Source organism: Mustela nigripes, chromosome 14 (genome assembly GCF_022355385.1).
Source record: "Mustela nigripes isolate SB6536 chromosome 14, MUSNIG.SB6536, whole genome shotgun sequence".
NCBI lineage: Eukaryota > Metazoa > Chordata > Mammalia > Carnivora > Mustelidae > Mustela > Mustela nigripes.
The window spans coordinates 64,912,099-64,925,926 of NC_081570.1; the positions used below are offsets into that span (position 1 = coordinate 64,912,099).

General features: G+C 35.7%; 1 protein-coding gene across 15 annotated transcripts in view; it reads right to left on the reverse strand.

Moving 5' to 3' along the window:
* The window catches only part of FUBP1 (far upstream element binding protein 1), a 33,961-nt gene that overhangs the window by 4,237 nt on the left and 15,896 nt on the right, over positions 1-13,828 (reverse strand). For 6 of the 15 annotated variants that reach the window (XM_059375190.1, XM_059375188.1, XM_059375187.1 and 3 more), the window contains 6 exons: positions 13,307-13,458; positions 13,136-13,215; positions 9,721-9,858; positions 7,924-7,998; positions 1,098-1,157; positions 872-1,017 (listed from right to left, as the gene is read on the reverse strand). In XM_059375190.1, the coding sequence (XP_059231173.1) occupies positions 872-1,017; positions 1,098-1,157; positions 7,924-7,998; positions 9,721-9,858; positions 13,136-13,215; positions 13,307-13,458 (651 nt within the window). Of the gene's footprint in view, positions 1-131; positions 496-871; positions 1,018-1,097; positions 1,158-7,923; positions 7,999-9,720; positions 9,859-13,135; positions 13,216-13,306; positions 13,459-13,828 lie in introns of those variants that run through there. The other 9 variants (XM_059375202.1, XM_059375196.1, XM_059375201.1 and 6 more) reach the window with 4 other exon arrangements.

Here is a 13,828-nt window from a genome sequence, read left to right on the forward strand (position 1 = left end):
TGCCAGTGTTTAAAAACTCAATTAATATTTCATGGGGAAAGCTTATATATTTGTGTATATGTATCTTAATTTATCATTGCTAAGAAATTATGAATCCTTTAAATACCCACATATCCAACTTACCGACACAGGAGGTTTCATATCATTTATTGTAAAGCACAAAACAGGCATTTTAAAAGTGAAAGTATACATTGAAAAAGTACATTTATATCACAAAGCATTGACCACATAATAGTTGCAAATACATTTGCTGGAATGTGTACATCTACACTAAATACTAAAAACAAACCAATTTTCATTTCTACACAGAAATATTAACCTCCTATCAGTAGTGATAGATATTTTGTACATTTTCAAAAAAAAAAAAAAACACTATTTTAAACCAAAAACAAATTAAGATCTTCATCAAGTCGTCTGCATCCATATATTTAACAAAGGTTTTTTTCCCCCACACAATGAAGCAAATACTGTATTGTCCACTTCTTATTATTGGCCCTGTGCAGAAGAGATACATAAGAAATACACAAAAAGTTAAAGAAAATCCTTTAAATGGAGCTAACTCAGGAGTGAATCCTTTAAGAAAGAAAAACTGGTTAATATAAATGGTGGTGGCTTCTTGCATGATTTGCAAATCCCTGGGGGAAAAAAATTTATTTTTAAAATCAAAGGCATTATAGAAATATTCAGCACTCAGATGCCAGAAAGCATTTATAAAAAACAAACAAAAACCCAAACAATACACCAAGGTACTTCATTTAGTTATGCTATGCCAGATAAAAATTAAAAAGGCAAACATAATCCCAGACAAAACAGTAAACATGCAGAAAACATGATTGGATCAGAAATCAATACATTAGCAAGTTTAGTATACCTGAGGTGCTGGAGGATGCTGTGGCATTCCCTGGGGACTTGTCTGGGCATAGTAGGCTGCTTGTTGTCTATAGTACTCAGCCCAGGCTGCACTATAATCTGGCTGACCACCTGGTGGAGCACCAGTAGGAGCAGGAACCGCTTGACCTTTGAGAAAACAGAACAACTTTGTTGCTGTAACCACAATTAAAAGCCCAAAAGAATCTCATTTCTAATAAAAACAATACCTTGCTTCTTGTAATATTCCTCCCAAGCTTTTGAATAATCTTGTGTCTGCCCTTGTTGACCTAAAAAAAACCCCCTAAATTTTAATACAAAATTATATCCACTGTAAGTACAGGTTATAAAGACAAGCACAGAGGGTCAGAATTGCTCCTGTTTTATTTTATATATTCATTAGTGTCCTATTTTATTTTAAATAGTCATAAGAAAACGATTCTTGCAATTCAAAAAAAATCAGAATGCTGTTTCTTTTTGACTTATATTAATCATTAACTTTTAGTTCTAGAGTATCACTATCAATAAAAAACAAAATCAAAACTATCCACATAGTTTTAACTAGGAAAGGAGAAGATTTAAATATCTTGAGTCAATGCAAAATTTGAAAATTAATGTTCTAAAATGAGTTTGGAAAGTACTTCAAGTAAGTAATCTATGGTACCCTGGTACTGATGCTGGGCACAGGGATGCAAAAGACCTTTATTTTTTTGTCTTATTCATTTGGATGTTACACTATAGGTTTTAAATAAAATGTAAATCCTTGATGGAGAAAAAGAACATTTTTGAGAACAAAAAAAACCCACCTGAAAGCTATTAAATATTTTATTTTTTAAGATCTTGTCAAGATTTTTGTTTCCTGATTAGTTACCTATAAACTGTATGTACCAAGACTAATCTTCAAGATACCTTTTAATAAGATGTTAAGAGTTGCAACACAATGTATTCAAATCACAACAAAATTATATTAAAAGTAACCTGACAACATTAAGAACAATTCCTGAAGAGGCTCAAAGCAACAAGACCAATGAAACATAAACCCCACAGCTTTCATGAGCAGCTTTTTCTAGGTAGTGTAATTTCTGAATTTAGAGACTAAAGAGACTTAACAATATTCACAAAACTGAAATTGGCTCTGGATTAAAAAAAAACTTAAAATAATCAAGACACACAGCAACAAAAGACCCTTTCCTAACAATCAAGGAAATTTAAATATGGTGTGTACTTTGATGATATTACTGAAATAATTTAAGTCTGCAACTTACTTTGTAAAGGCTTAGGCACAATAAATACGTATGTACACACAGACACAATGTACATATGGTAAGCTTTTAAGAAGTGTTGAATTTGAGTAAAAAATATAAATATGGGTGTTTGCTGTACTACTTTGCAGTTTTCTGAAGGTATAAAATTTTTGAAATAAAAAGGTGGTGAGAAAGAACACGTGTTTTCTTATTTAGCTCCTTTGAGAATTTTATCTAGCTTGTAATTACTTGACCTGATGAATTATGGCTAGACAAAAAATACTGAAGCACAGACACAGAGAAAGCTGTTTTTATGTTTTGCTGGAAATTGCCAACAAGGTTAACTTTATGTAGTTGCAGAAATTAGTGTCTATCAGCATCACAAAACTGGCTGAATAGAAGCAATTAAGTGAATAGAATTTCAACATTTATGAGTAACTTTAAAAACCCAAGAAAAACCCCCTTCTATAAATACAGGCAACAGCAGAGAATCCCATGTAATACAAACAAAATTCTTATTTTTGCTTTTCCTAATTCTTTTCAAAGAGGAATTGAGTTTAACATTCTGATCCTATAAGGAGACACTAAATTAAAGCAAATCTGAAACAGGTTTCAATGACAACTGCCAAATACCCCAGATTATCAACAGTAATAAAATTACACAATGTCTCTTACAAACTATACACCTGAAAACCTGCTGATTTAAGGCCAAACTTGGTTAAAATACCAACAATTTTTACTTTGGGTTTACAAAAAGGAACTGATCACTGTCAAGATACTCATTTTAGAGGCAAAATAATGTAAGATGGTAGAAACAGGGAGACGCATTAAGAACATTCATCAAACTCAAATGTTCCCTACCCTCTCCTCAACTCAAGTATTTCTGTGGAAAGTGAAAGGTAAACATGTTAAGACCCTAAGGAAAACAAACACTTGGTAAGTCATAAGCACATCACACTCCAATCTTGAAGGTGTACAAAGAAAAACTCAACTCATGCCTCCAATCTGAGGGACAAATGTGATTCATTCTGCCCTGCCAAAAGTAACCGAAGAACTCTTCCTATCTACTTCAGACTTGGCTATCTCCTAGCCTTTTGTGCCTCTCTGCCCCTTTTACGAATGTCCTTAACTTGCTCCCTTTATCCTTAGGTTCAAAAACTGTTTTGAGGACAGATAGTTTTAGTTTATGCTTTAGAACATTACTTAATATTTACATATAGGTTTACAATATGTAAGAGCTTTTACTTTCATTTTTTTAAAAAAAGATTTTTAATTTATTTGAAAGAGAGAGATCACAATTAGGCAGAGAGGCAGGCGAGGGAGGGAGGGTGGGGACGGAGCAGGCTCCTTGCTGAGCAGAGAGCCTAGATGTGGGGCTTGATCCCAGGACCTTGATATCATGAACTGAGCCGAAAGCAGAGGATTAGCCCACTGAGCCATCCAGGTGCCCTGGTTTTACTTTCATTTTACTCAAGAAACGAGACTTGGCCTAGAGTTCACATATAACATTCTATTATTACAGCCCAACACTCTAAATTATCTCTCTAAACACCTGCATCTTTCCCACAACCACTTTTTCCCTACCACTCACCCTCCACCACCCATCCCCCTGGGCCTTCACCCATTAAGGTACCACACACCAAAGGTGACAGTCTACCATATCAGTATTTAACATTTTAAGGGCCTTCCTCAACTCTCAGTTTTTCCAAAAATGCCTTCACTATCCCTCTTCCAAAGGGTTACTGCCAGTCTCTACTTTGAAATCCTGTTTCATCTCCTTAGGGTGTTTACTTATTACAAAAGTTTCCTTCATTCTAGCTTCAAAAATATCTACTCTTCCATGTTGGCTGCCATTCCTTATTAAGACTTAAAATTTCCTTCATAAACTCTCTATAATCTCATCTTTATGACTTTCTCTCCTAAATTCTGATGGTGTTAATCCTAGGAAATTCAGGGGCACCTGGGTGGCTCAGTGGGTTGGGCCTCCACCTTCAACTCAGGTCATGATCTCAGGGTCCTAGCATTGAGCCTCACATTGGGCTCTCTGCTTAGCAGGGAGCCTGCATCCCCCCCCGCCCTGCCTGCCTCTCTGCCTACTTGTGATCTCTCTCTGTCAAACAAATAAAATCTTAAAAAAAAAAAAATCCTAGGAAATTCAGATTTAAAAACTTAACTCCTGTTTCAAGAAGCTTATTTACTTATAAGCAAACAATGACAAATTTATAGTATTAGTATTTCGTGTTAAGAAAAGCAGCTGAGGGGGCCCCTGGGTGGCTCAGTGGGTTAAAGCCTCTGCCTTCAGCTCAGGTCATGATCCCCCGAGTCCTGGGATAGAGCCCCACCATTGGGCTCTCTGCTCAGCAGGGAGCCTGCTTCCCCCTTTCTGTCTGCCTGCCTCTCTGCCTACTTGTGATCTCTGTCTGTGAAATAAATAAATAAAATCTTTTTAAAAAAGAGAGAGAGAAGCAGCTGAGGGGCACCTGGGTGGCTCAGTTGGTTAAGCCTCTGCCTTCGGCTCAGGTCATGATCCCAGGGTCCTGGGATCAAGCCCCTCAATGGGCTCTCTGCTTGGCGGGGAGCCTGCTCCCCCCACCCCCTGGCCTGATCTCTGTCTGCTAAATAAACAAAATCTTAAAAAAAAAAAAAAAAAAAAGAAATAATAATAAAGAGAAGCAGCTGAAATTTGCCTTCAAAAGCTGGTACAGCCTGTCCAGTTTGGTAAAGAAGACACTGGAATGGGAATTGGAAAATGTCTGAAGTCCTAGAAAATCCCAGCTCTGCCACTGGAAGAATTCAACTTGGCCTCTCAAAACAAGGGAGTTGGATTTGGAGATAAAGATTTTTATCTCCCTAATATTTTATTACTTTCTTCCCTTTCATTTAAAATTTTGAGGGCATCTGGCAGGCTCAGTCACTTAAGCACCTGACTCTTGATTTTGGCTCAGGTCATGATCTAAGGGTGGTGGGGTCAAGCCCTGCACTGGGCCCACGCTTGGAATGGAGTCTGCTTCTCTCCCCCTTTGTCTCTCTCCTTGCTCACAAGCTCTCTCTCTGAAATAAACATAAAAATCTTAATAAAAAAGTAAAATATAAAAATTTTGAGAACTGTCTCAGTAAAGCATGTGACTAGATCTCAGGGTTGTGTGTTCAAGTTCCACATTGGTATACAGATTACTTTAAAAACATACACAGATACATACATACATAAAGATCAATCTTAAAAACTAATCTAAGGCCACTTATGTGTGGTTGTTCTAAAAGTATCCTAAGGACCAGTAATGCACCTAGGAGAAATGAGAGTAAAGCAACCAGTCATTTAACAAAAGAACTTTTAAAGGAAAAAATAAATTGACTTTGTAGCTATCATTAAAGACCTGGCAATTTAACATTATTTTCTTTAAGATTTACAAGTGAGAGAATCCTTTGCTCCATAAATTAACAGCTGATCACTGTCATACTACAAAAAAACACACAAATGGGGAAAGGAAAAAAAAAAGGTAGGGGATAAGGAGGTTCTTAAGCCAAACACAGTATTATTTATTTCTGTGACTTTTTTTCTCCACAAAGGATTCAACAGAGTCCAGGACACTATCTATAAAATTAAAATTTTATAGTCAGCAGAGTAAAGATAGAAAATGAAAAAAGAATGGCAAGGTGAGATGTCTATCCTTAAAAATCTGAATGGTATTAAGACCTCACAGATAACATTCAACACACACCCCTCACTTTGGGCAAGTATAAAAAAGTTAAACAGTAATTAATGGCTATGCTGCAAATGAATGATAAAATATACAAACACAAGTTGCACTAATTCCCCAATAATTCTCTAGTCCACAAACAGGCCTATTTTTACTCATTTTTAATATTAACATAGAGAACATCTCTAGCATATTAACCACTGTGAAAATTCAAGTCAGATCCAATGATCTTTATTTTTTTATTTGACAGACAGAGATCACAAGTAGGTAGAGAGGCAGGCAGAGACAGAGAGAGTGGGAAGCAGACTCCCTGCTGAGCAGAGAGCCAGATGTGGGGCTGGATCCCAGGACCCTGGGATCATCCTGAGCCGAAGGCAGAGGCTTTAACCCACTGAGCCACCCAGGTGCCCCAGATCCAATGATCTTCAACTGCAGCAATTGCAAATATTCAAATCTTTCAAATGGTGACACTATTTCATAAAACTTAGGGTGACCATAAGTTATGACAGAATAGCATCCTCAGTTATTCTCAAACTATCCATATCTGAACAATAAATTATATGATCACCCTAAATAGAATATACTGTTTGGGAGAAAAAACAATTTTTCTTTCTTTAAACAGATTATCAAGCTGTGTAGAACATTCTTATCACCAGGTAAATGTATCCTACACAAAAAGATTAATATAACTACCCTTCTGGAATTTCTTCTTTCTGTGGAGGATGACAAAATATCCATGGGCAAAGAAAACATTGAAATTTACATTGAGAATCTCAAATAGACTGTATCTTATGAGAAAATTCTACCATCTTTAGATCTGTTCTATACCAGTGAAAGATGGGTAAGTCTGTTTAACTTTCTTTTATGACAAGTGGCTGTGGCATACATGTGTTAATTTTAGATGAATAACACCACAGGCTTCTAAAAGCAAAAACTATTTGTTCAGAAATACAGCTGACCCTTGAACAACTTAAGGATTATGGGTACCGACCCCTGTACTGTTGAAAACCCAAATGTAACTATGATTTCCCCAAAACTGAACTACTAATAGCCTTCTGTTGACCAAAGGTCTTACAGATAGCATAGTCAATTAACACATATTTTGCATGTTTAAGTATTACATACTGTATTCTACAACAGACTAAGTAAAAAAACAGAACAAAAACCCTAAGAAAATCATAAAGAAAATTCATTTACAGTACTGTGAAAAAAAAATCTGCTTGTAGGTAGTCCCATTAAGTTCAAACTTACATTGTTATTCAAAGGTTAACAGTAATAATTCCCAGGTTCCAAGTGGTCCCAGGAAAAAGCAAATTTGGGAGACAGACTTGGGATTTATGCCCTCTTGGGAGTTCAAAATCTGCTGCTACCACTCAGTAGCTATACATATGATGTGTTAGTGGAAATATAGTTCTTTTCATTCGTAACAGTTCGTAGTAATATACTTGGCAAAGTACTTGATTAACAATTGTATCCTCCATGAGAATATAACTAGAAGGGCAGGGGCTCCTAGCTATTATGCCCATAATCACATTCTCAGCTCTATCGTTATGTCTGGCATGTAGTATATGCTCTACAGTTACTGAATGGAAATGGCTTTTCTGGGTGGGTTTTTCCTTTTTCATATATGCAAATGTTATTTAAGTACTTAATGTAGTAGGTCACTGTCAGTTTTACTTTGCAGCAGAAAAGACCACATGCAACCTTTTGCGTGGCACTCCAGAATTTAACCTATGCCAGTTAGGCTTCTAATATATGTAACTATCTTTGACAAAAGCCAAGTAATATCCAGTGTTATGTGTGCCAATGGAGCAATTTTTAGTTTCAATTATTAAGTGGCTGACAAATGCATTTAGAAATAAAAAGACTTCCTTGTTATGTGGATCACAAACTTAAGAATTATTTGTAACAATCCCAATATACCTAAAAGTTCAGTGATTTTAGAATGCATTCAACTATTCTCCACTTCAAGATTTTAAAAGTTAAATATAAGTCTCAGTAATAAAAAAAAATTCAACATCATTTTATTGGAATCTTCATCCTTCTATGTGGTATTTACTAAATGTATCCATTTCAATTTAATTAAATGTATAAAAAAGAAATGTAGAACATACCCATTTTCTTGTAATACTCTTCCCAAGCCTTGGTATAATCAACCTGTCCAGCTGGAGCTGGATTCTGCTGATCTCCTTGTTTAAGAAAAACAAAAACAAAAATATAGTAAGATTAAGGGTTTCCAAAGACATTCTTGGCCCTTTCCTTCTGTTCCTTGAGTGGAGAAATTGGGAGCAGCCTGCCATAGTGACTGAGGGAGCTGTGTGGTAGTGGGATTCTTGCTCCTGCCAAAGACACAGGAAGCAGGAGGTAGAGAGACAGTCAACAGAGAAAATCTGTCTATATACAATGGAAGAATAGTCACACTGAGCATTTAATTCATTCGTGAAATAAGGAAACACACTGAATATATAAGGTCTTTCACAATTTATAAGCATGGAAAGGGAAAAAGCTACAAAGAACCCTGAAGTGTTATAATGGAATTGCAGGGGATACAACAGTCTTAGAAATATATACATGTATAAATATTTATGTTGTTTCATGACTGTGTATACAGATATACATGCAGGTAAATTTCCTAGCTTTTTATGTTGAAAGGATTTAGAAGCAATGACACCTTGGTAGCAATGAACACACTGAGTTTGGTTTCTTGGATGATGGTATTTATTAAACGGAATCAGGGCTCCTTGAAAAAATGGCTAATTCTAGAAGCTTGAGCCCAGGAAGCACAAAATAAGAATCTTATTGCGCAAGAAAGTTTAAGGATGTGCTTAAAGAATGACATGTCAAAAGAATATAGGAGCCATCTTGAAGGTACTCCTGATTGGCCAAAGCTAGGGCAATCTGATAATCAAATAGTATAGACAGTTTAAAACACGACATGTTGAATAAAACAGGAGGCCATACTGGTATAAACAGAAAAAATACTTCTTCCCTACAGTACAATACCAACTAAGATATATAAATATAAAATAAATGATGTAAAAAAAATTATCATCATAGTTGTAGCTGAATCAGGAATTTTATCATAAAAGCTGCTGTTAGGAATAGAATACTCCTATAATCTCAGCATAAATTCTCCAACAATTTTTACTTTCAAAGAGAAAAATGCAATTTTATGGTATAGAAACCTAGTGAACACCAACATGATGAAGTGACTATGGTTACCATCTCCAGGAATGAAGCGGGCCAACATTATGTGACCCCATGATATAATGCCTAAGTGCACAGGATTATTTCTGAGGTACTGCCAACTCCCAAATAGGACCTCAAGAGCATGACATTATTTTGAGAAAAAGTTGAAGGAACCTATGTTGATCTATCATCATTACATAGAACAAAATGTTGGTACTTTCCAGATGGGATCCTGGATCAGAAAAGAGAAACTGAGGGGACAACTGGTGAAATCTGAGTAAGGGTTCTGCATTGGGACAGTAATGATGTATCAATGCTGAAAGACTGTTTAAGAGCGCTGTATGATGGTAATGTATTTTTGGAGTAATGCAGAAAGGGTACTTAAGGTTAAGGGGACATGATGTGTACGGCCTGATCTTAAAATGGTCCTAAAAAACTACTGGTAATGGATAGGGACACGTATGACAGGAAAATGGGACAAACGGGAGGTGGGGATAAAATATTAACAGCTAGGTTACCTGGGTGTTCTGTAATGTATCTTACAACTTAAACTTTTACGAAAGTTTGCAATTATTTCAAACTTATTTTCAAAAACGGAAAGTCTGCTCACTGAAGCTATAATTAAATATTGTAAAATTTTAGGTTTTATACATTGATGTACTTCATATATAATTCCAAACACAAGTTTCTACTTCTACATACAAAATAAATTCTTTAATTACCATAGTTACCTTGTCCATTGGTTTGGGTTGTAGTTGGTGCACCAGCAGGAGCTGCAGGTGGTGGCTGTGCTTGCTGTTGATAATAGTGAGCATAATAGGCAGCCCAAGCTGCTGAATTTGGATCTGTTCCTGCCTTAGCTAGAATAAACACAAGTTCAACGTTTGCATCTGAAGTCTGTAATCTCTCTCTCTCACACACATACACACTCTTTAGTAGACCCCCAAATTAAATGGCTAACAAAAAATAAATAGTAAATGGGAAGTTTTCAATTCTATTAATTAACATTCATAAGCTTTAATTACAGCAAGTGAAGTACAGACATTAAGTGATGTTCCTAGAAAATTAGCTGAGTGGCAGAATTAGGATAAGAATAAACATCTTTTGTCTCTAAATTTGATGCTTTGCCTCAAACCATCCTGCTGCCTTGGTTTTTTCCTAAACTGGTTTTGCCTCAAGATAGCAGTTCTACATGGCAAATGACTAAAACAAAGGATTTCTAGGAACTAATGTGTACAAGAAACAATTATCTGAGAACTATGAATTCTGTCCTGTCTTGTTTTGGATGTAGAGCCAACATTAAAGTCTTAAAAAAATAAACAGATTAGCCATATTTCATCTCATCATATTTTACAATAATTATCCTAAAACATACACTTGATATTCCTGCCCTACTTGAAATTCTTCATTAATTCCAGAGTCTTTAGGGTTGCCAAAGTTTTTAAGTGCAATGTTATCACCACCCAGTTTCTTTAATGATCTAACGCCTTGGCTTGTCCTTCCCATTCTAGCCCTATCTGCCCCCATTTGTCAATATTTTTCCAACACTCAAGTTCTGGTCACAGTAAACTGCTTGTACTTTTCAAAGGTTGCCATGTTCATTATCTGGCCTTTGACCATGTTATGCTTCCTCATTTCATCCTTCATAAAAATCAAACTCATGCAGTAACAGTTTGAGATCTCTCAGTCAGAAACAGAAATCTCTTCTTGACTCTGTCTTTTATATGAAGAATACGGTATGACACTACAGATACATCTTTAAGTTTATATTATCAAGGAAAATGTAATTTCCTTAGCCAAAGTCTGTATCTATATGAAATCTGTGTAGCCTTTATCCCAAATGGGTATCAAGTCTCAGCTGTTTAATAAAGTTTGAGAAAAAAGGAGCAAGGATTTCTAGTGATACAATGACTAAGGTAATACAATTTTAAGGCATTATCCACCCTCCAAACCTTCCTCAAGTAATAAATGTATTGCTTTTCTAAGTTGCACGTTTTTATCTTAATTGTGTCATTACCTATATACTAATACAAGTATTTCATTTGACACCATCTCTGGCCAGAGAAACTAAGACAAAACAGACTTCAGAAAACGATACTTGAACTCCTGAATGTGTAGAGGGTGTAACAGAACCAGTCCAACAGTTAGACATAACTAATACATACACAGAGATTTTATTATTCATTCAACATGATTATCCTTCATTTATCATTTTAAAGGTAAGAAAAAAAGATACAGAGGGATTAAAAAACTTGCTTACTATCACACAATTATTAAAGGTGTAGCCTTAGGACTTATATGGGTCTGTCTCACTCTGAAATCTAAGTTCTTAACTTCTACATAAATTCTTAATAGCCCATTAAAAAAAAAAAAGATTTGTTATTTATTTAACAGATCACAAGTAGGCAGAGAGGCAGACAGAGAGGGGGGGAAGCAGGCTCCCCGCTGAGCAGAAAGCCTGATGCATGGCTTGATCTCCGGACTCTGAGATCATGACCTGAGCCGAAGGCAGAGGCTTAAAGCACTGAGCCACTCAGGTGCCCCAACAGCCCATTTTTTTTTAATAGAAAAAGATTTAGTTCAGAAAATATGAACTTTGTCATGGCCACATTTAAATACCAGAATGTTAATAAGTTCACCAGAAATTTCATCTAAGTAAATTATTTTGGTTTTTACATAATGCAAAATCTAATATAAGCAGTATCTAACCCTAGCTACCATCTTTTAGCTAAGTGGGTTACTTCATTTTCCAAAGGCAATGCTGTAAGCCATATTCATCAACCAATTCTTAATGTGGTGACTTCACTACTACTCCCAGTGTGAAATCAAGACCATGATAGAGACTACTACTAATTCCCAACACTCTTCTCAATCATGTTACTGATCCAAACAGTGCTCATAAGGTGCAATCCTACAAATCCAAGTTCCCCAATATAAATTCACCCCTTAACTCGCTCAAACTCTCGAATCTCTTAAATTATGTGATTTTTCTGTCTAATCACAGCATCCCAGTTGGCTTACAAGAGGGAATGTAAAGTCTTTACATTCTTAAAAGATGTTTATACTATTATACACTAAATTATATTTAACTCTCTCTCAGTCCATCACAGCATTGCTAACATTTAGAGTGCACTTTTCTGCTATAGAACATAAACTAATCTTTGCATACCCACATCATAGCACACTCAAGTTGTTTCTTGAATGAGTGTAGTTGTGGTTATTTGCTTATTGTCATGCTGTGCAATCATACTCCAAAGAGCACACTTCCTATGAAATTAAAGTATGTTACAATATAGGGCCACATTTAAACAACAAGAATGTTTAATCAAATTCACTAAAACAACTGCATTTAAATCAATTATTTAGGTTCTTTTAAAAAATAAATACACTAGTGTGGAAAGGAATCCATAATTCAGTACCTTCCTTGAAACTACTCCAGTGAAAGAGTCCTAAAAGATAGGTAGTAGGTGAGAAAGAAGGATCATAAATAAGTATTAACTGATTTTGATGAATGCCCCTTTGACCATCATGAAAGGAAAACTAGAGGATGGCAGATGCAGTAACAAGATAGAATTTTATATATAAAATCCAGATCTGAACAGAGAAAACATATAACTTAATGTATTTTTGAGTTCTAACATGCAGACATTAAACACAGCCCTGATTTTTACTAATATGTGAAGTTACCATATCAGGAATATGAAAACGGCTTTTTATATTTGAGAACTTCAAAGTTTAATACTCAAGTATTAAATGCTCCATTTAGACACTCAGATAATTCCATAAATAAACATACACTATTCTTTCATGGATAATGTCGCAATTAACACATTACACATTTTGATGGCACTGGTATTTAAAACTAAGACATTGTATTTCTTCCTGTAGCTTCTGGCTTTTAACACTCTGTTCTTATCACTTTGAAAGGGCAGAAAGCCAAATTCAGGTAGAAAAAAATTCACTGAAAACAAACCATATACACACCAATCTTATACACCGTGGTAAAACCAGAAACTAAGACTCCCGCTGAAAGAGTCAGTGCAGAAAATGCACAGAATATAGAAATGACATTAGAAAATCTAGGAGGATAACAGGAATGATAATACAGATTACACATGAATAATAAATGTCTTTTACCTGGATCAGGAGGGGCCTGTTGCTGCCAATGTGGATATGCATTTCCCCACCCCTGGGGAGCATAAGGAGCTGGAGGACCACTGAAAAGAAAGAAATCAATATAAAAACGCTATTTATCAAAAGCTACAATCTTTGGGTGGGGGGAACTCCAGAACCAAACTCAATACTTACTGTGGTGCAGGACCGGGTGGTCCTGGATTATAAGGTGCAGGGTTGTATGGTCCCATTGGAGTTCCAGGCCCTGGAGGCCCAGGAGGCCCATGGGGGCCTGGGACACCATGGGGCCCATGGGGTACAGGTGGCCCTAAAGGATTTACTGGACCCTATAAAAAAGCAAAAAGATGTAAAAAAAAAAAAAAAAGAAAAAGAAAAGAAAAGAAAAAGAAAAAAAATAAAAAAAATGGTAATAATGGCTGAACAAGTCAAAGGCTAAATTAACCTTCCATTTCTACCCTTTTATACAGCCCCTAGCAACATATTTTAGATTTTTTTTAGATTTTCCTTTATTTCCTCATTCATGTTGCTTAAACTCTTTACCACACTGACACATGTAAATTCATTACAATCAACGCATCAGCAAAGAACTGAAATGTCTCCTTTACCTTCCATTCTATTCCTTTCAGACTATTCCCTTCTGTTATTTTGCTTTCCTTTTTATACTTCTTTTACCACTCCTTTACCATTTCAGTCATG